The following is a 4,264-nucleotide window of genomic DNA, read 5'->3' as shown; positions in this document are numbered from 1 at the left end:
GATTAATGACGAATCTAGTATTTTCAACATCGGACGGACCTTCTGTTTATATTTTAAAGTAGAAGGGATTGGTTCAATATTGCAAACCGCTGACTACTCTATAATTTTAAAAATTTATAGTATGGAGTTGTCCAATATTTCAAACATCGGATAGCCTTATGCTTATTCTTTTTTTTTTTAAACATTAACAATTTTCCTTATTTTGTTCTTTTTAAAGAATAAGGGAAAAAAAATGTTTTGTTCAATTTTTTCCTTATTATTTAAAAAAACACAACATGGACCAGTTTGATATTCTAATAAACTAGAGAGGGGCTGGTCTTATGTTTTAAACATCATACCGACTCTAGAATTGTGGTTATCTGATATATGGGCTATCAGACATCCTTAGACTTTAATAAAATTAAAAAAAAAAAAAAGGTCCGGTCAAATGTTTGCAACGTTGTACTATGAACAAAGCTGGAAAAACAATAATACGAGATGAAAAAGTGAAAAAGTAGGACCTCCATGTAAAATTTGAAAAAATATGGAGCATTAGATAATGCCGGAGCTCTTTTCCAATGTGTACTTAATTTTTACTTTAAATTTTGGTCGGAGTAGATCGCCAAGTATTTTTCATTTTAATTATGATTTAATATTATTTCTCGCCCCTAAGGAATGGCCTAGCTATACATCTATCTGTTTCCCAGGCATTTGATTCATCTATGAGGCCTTATTTGGTAAGTGAGAAAACTGTTTTCTGGATGGATGGAGAATATATGAGAAAGTAGACACCTGGGAAACTCGCGTTTGAAAGCTGAGAACCCTTGTTTGATAACCTGGGAAACTCGTGTTTGAAAGCTGAGAACCCTTGTTTGATAACTTGTGCGTGAAAACCGACTAGAGTGTGAGCTAATAGCGATCGAGAGGGAGGAGAGATCTTTGAGGTTAGAGAAATAAAAAAGGGAAGGGGGTCTTGCATTTCCTCTTTTTTTTTTCCGAAAAACTGGCATTGTTTTCCAAAATTGGGGAAATGCATGGAAATATAGAGAAACGTGAGGCTTTGCATTTCCATGTTATCCCTTATTCGCATACAAGGAAAATCCCCTATTCCCAAACGAGGAAAACATGGGAAATGCATAGAAATATAGAGAAACGTGAGGCTTTGCATTTCCATGTTATCCCCTATTCGCAAACAAGGAAAACATGGTAACAGAGAAAACAGTTCTCATGTTGTTTCAGTTACCAAACACGGCTAAAAAGAATTGACAGTTACACTCGATTAAGAGAAATGCATATTTTTCGTAACCTCTCCTGTTACTTGGCCAAGAAATAAGTGCCTTCTAACATGGCTATATCCATTCATATAAACCCCACCTTGCTACCGTTCAGGGGCCTTAATGAAGAGAGAGAGAGAGAGAGGGAGAAAGGCCTCCCAAAACGCATGAAAGAGAGAGAATCCCCACATCATGGAAAAGAGCTTTGCGCTACAATGAGAGAGAAAACTCCACGATCAAAGAGAGAGAACCATGATCAGAGGGAAACGATGAGAGAGAAAGATGAGAAAACCCCGTAACTAAGAGAGAGAGAGAGAGAGAGAGAGCCTCTTCTAGTTGGAGGAGAGAGGGAAGCCGATCCCATGCCGTTTGGTGGGAAAAGCCACAAACAGCATGCTGCACAGCACTCCGATCCCCACCGGCACCCTCGTCAACATCTCCGCCATCTCCTTAGAGGGACTCGGGTAGAAGCACCTTACAATATCCTCATTCAACAGTGCAATCGTCATGAACACCAGTACCGAACCGAAGGCATGAACAAAATCGACAAACCTCAGCTTGTACTCCTTGCCACCATCAGATGCCTCACTCACAGTTCCATCAATGACCCATAATCCATTTTTTGTGGCCACGCCGTAGCATATGCGCCCGTTGCTTGTTCGAAAGCTATCGGTGAAACAGAGCACATAACATGACAATGCACAGCCGACTACGAGCACCGCGGTCAGAAAACGGGCACTCTGGTCGCACTCGCCCGGGCCGGTGAACACCGGTGCCAAGAGCTGGAAGGTCAGGACCGTGCCAGTAGGTAAAAGATTGGCCAAGTGGGCCGTGCTCTTGAAGGTCTGGTCGATGGCTCGCTGAACCGGGTTCGAAGGCGCAGCCCCCTGTGCAGGTGAAGACACTTGTTTGTCTTTGAGGAGGGGCCGCTGCTGCTGTTGGGCTTCTTCGTCGTGGGCGGTGATTTCGGCCATGGTTTGATCGGGGTCCAGGTTCGAATGGGGGTTTCGGGGCTGGTGTTGATGGTGGGCATTGAAGGGGAGGGCTAGAGAGAGAGTGTGGTTATAAGGGAGAGGTAGAGAGAGAGTGAGGACGAAGGGAGCAGGGGCGTTTCGCTTGCACGGCACTGCAGTTTCGGTATCGGTTTCAGTTTCAGTTTGGGGTTCCTCTTTCTCCATGTTTTGTGTTTGCTTTGGTTTTGGGTTGTTGGATTTTTGTTTGCTTTGGGTTTGTGTTGGTTGTTGTTGTTGAGTACGGGAGTTAAAGAGGTTGGTTAATAAAGAAGGGAAGGGAAGGGAAGGGAAGGGAAGGAAAGGGGGTTGTTATAAAGACGAGGGAAAGGGGTCTTAACAGCTTTTAGGGTAATGTAATGGTTTAAGCAGAATTGGCTACTTTTCTCTCGGGCACTTGCCCTTGCCTTTGCCTTTGGTGGGAATCGGTTCAAGGGAAATTTGTCAAAATATATCTAATTTTCAATAATTTATCCTATATCCACCACTATTTCAAATCATTGTTAAATGTATTTTTTATGTTGAAATAAAACCAAAAGATATGGGTAACACGTTAAATAGTTTAGATAAGGGTGCGGTTTGTATAGAGACGAGGCTCAAAACAGTCGATAGCTTTAAGATATAATTTTACCTTTGATTATAAAATTTAAAGCTTCAAAAATAGTGATGATCGAGCCGATCTATAAAAAACTTGAAAATTGACAATGAAAAATACGTTACAAGATGCACTATTTCCTAAACTTGAAATCCATTTTTTTTCTTATGTGCATGTATCTTGATGTCAATATGATGAATTTGAAGATATCTAGGCATCAAAATAACCTATTCTAGTGAAATTTTTGAAGTGGGCTCTAATTTGATTGTTTAGAGCTTCAGCTCTATATAAATTGTTTCCTTGAAATAAATGTCCCAAAATTTGAAAAAACAAAGGAAGATCAAGGGCCTGGCAGCCCAGGCCCAACCTTGGCTTGGCCCTCACGTTGTGGGCCGGTCCTCGTATGTAGTGTCTTGTGGCCGAGGATCCAGCTTTATAAGGCCAGGCGGACAGCTGGTCCCGGTCAGGTCCCGGGCCAACAGGGCAGGGCCGCCCCACCCATTGGCAGTACAACTTAGCTCACCGCATTCAATCGTGATATGTTATGGTTCTAGAGTACATACGGGACGCGTACGATTCTTTTTCTAGGTTATCTAACCTTTTGACAAATACATAAATATAGATCCCTTATTCTTTGAAATTGTTATGGCAACCTAAAAGATTATTGGCACACTTGGGGCCTCATCTCATCTCATTTCCTTAGGTAAAACACTATCAAACTTTTGGGAAATAAAATGACCTAAAAAAGAAGAAGTGATTTACGTGCCGATCTTAAACATTTTAAGTAAAATATAAAATGCTTTGGCATAAATTATAGAGAAGGTCAGTCAATCCACCTTTTTATTTTTCCAAAATTACCCCTTGATCAACCTGTTTTTTATTTATTTTTTAAATATTTTCATTAGTATGGTAGTGCCCCAAGCTTTAGTGTCAAAAAATGTTGAGCACTTTAGGCTACATAGTGGTGTAGACCCCTAAAGTGCTCAACATTTTTTGACACTAAAATACATTTGAATTGTAATACAAAAATTTTCAGGGTATTTTTTATCATTTAGAATAGTAGATTGGATATTTTTATAAGAAAATGATAGCATTCTATTCGTAGTTAAACACAATTAATGCATCTTGTGGGATGTCACACACCATATTAGTAATGTTGCTATCCATTATTGTTAATAAATATTTTTGTTTCTATTAAGAATTTATAGTTGACCTTTGACTAATTACTTAAAATACCCTTAAACAAAAAGTTACTATACAATAGGATAAGGGTATCTAAATATCTAAAAATGTTGAGCACTTTAAGGGTCTATACCACAAGTGATGTAGCCTAATAAAACCCATAAAAAAAAGTGTGTTCACCGATATTCTTTGTAATTTCTGCCTATAAATAGAGCATTTCGTAT

General features: G+C 39.5%; 1 protein-coding gene across 1 annotated transcript; it reads right to left on the bottom strand.

Moving 5' to 3' along the window:
• Positions 1-1,274: 1,274 nt before the first annotated feature.
• LOC18434762 (protein DMP6) lies at positions 1,275-2,287 on the bottom strand. Its single transcript, XM_006844825.4, has one exon. It carries the CDS (start codon positions 2,225-2,227, stop codon positions 1,586-1,588), a length of 642 nt encoding a protein of 213 aa, XP_006844888.4. The 5' UTR covers positions 2,228-2,287; the 3' UTR covers positions 1,275-1,585.
• Between the last annotated feature and the right edge of the window lie 1,977 nt (positions 2,288-4,264).

The sequence above is a fragment of the Amborella trichopoda genome, chromosome 1 (assembly GCF_054954075.1).
Source record: "Amborella trichopoda isolate Santa Cruz 75 chromosome 1, AtrichopodaSantaCruz75HAP2 v2.0, whole genome shotgun sequence".
NCBI classification, from domain to species: Eukaryota; Viridiplantae; Streptophyta; class Magnoliopsida; order Amborellales; family Amborellaceae; genus Amborella; species Amborella trichopoda.
This window is presented reverse-complemented; position numbering and strand designations above follow the sequence as displayed.

What these genes read in the sequence shown, in the direction of transcription:
- LOC18434762 (XM_006844825.4), bottom strand. Translation starts at nt 2,227, where the DNA reads ATGGCCGAAATCACCGCCCACGACGAAGAAGCCCAACAGCAGCAGCGG.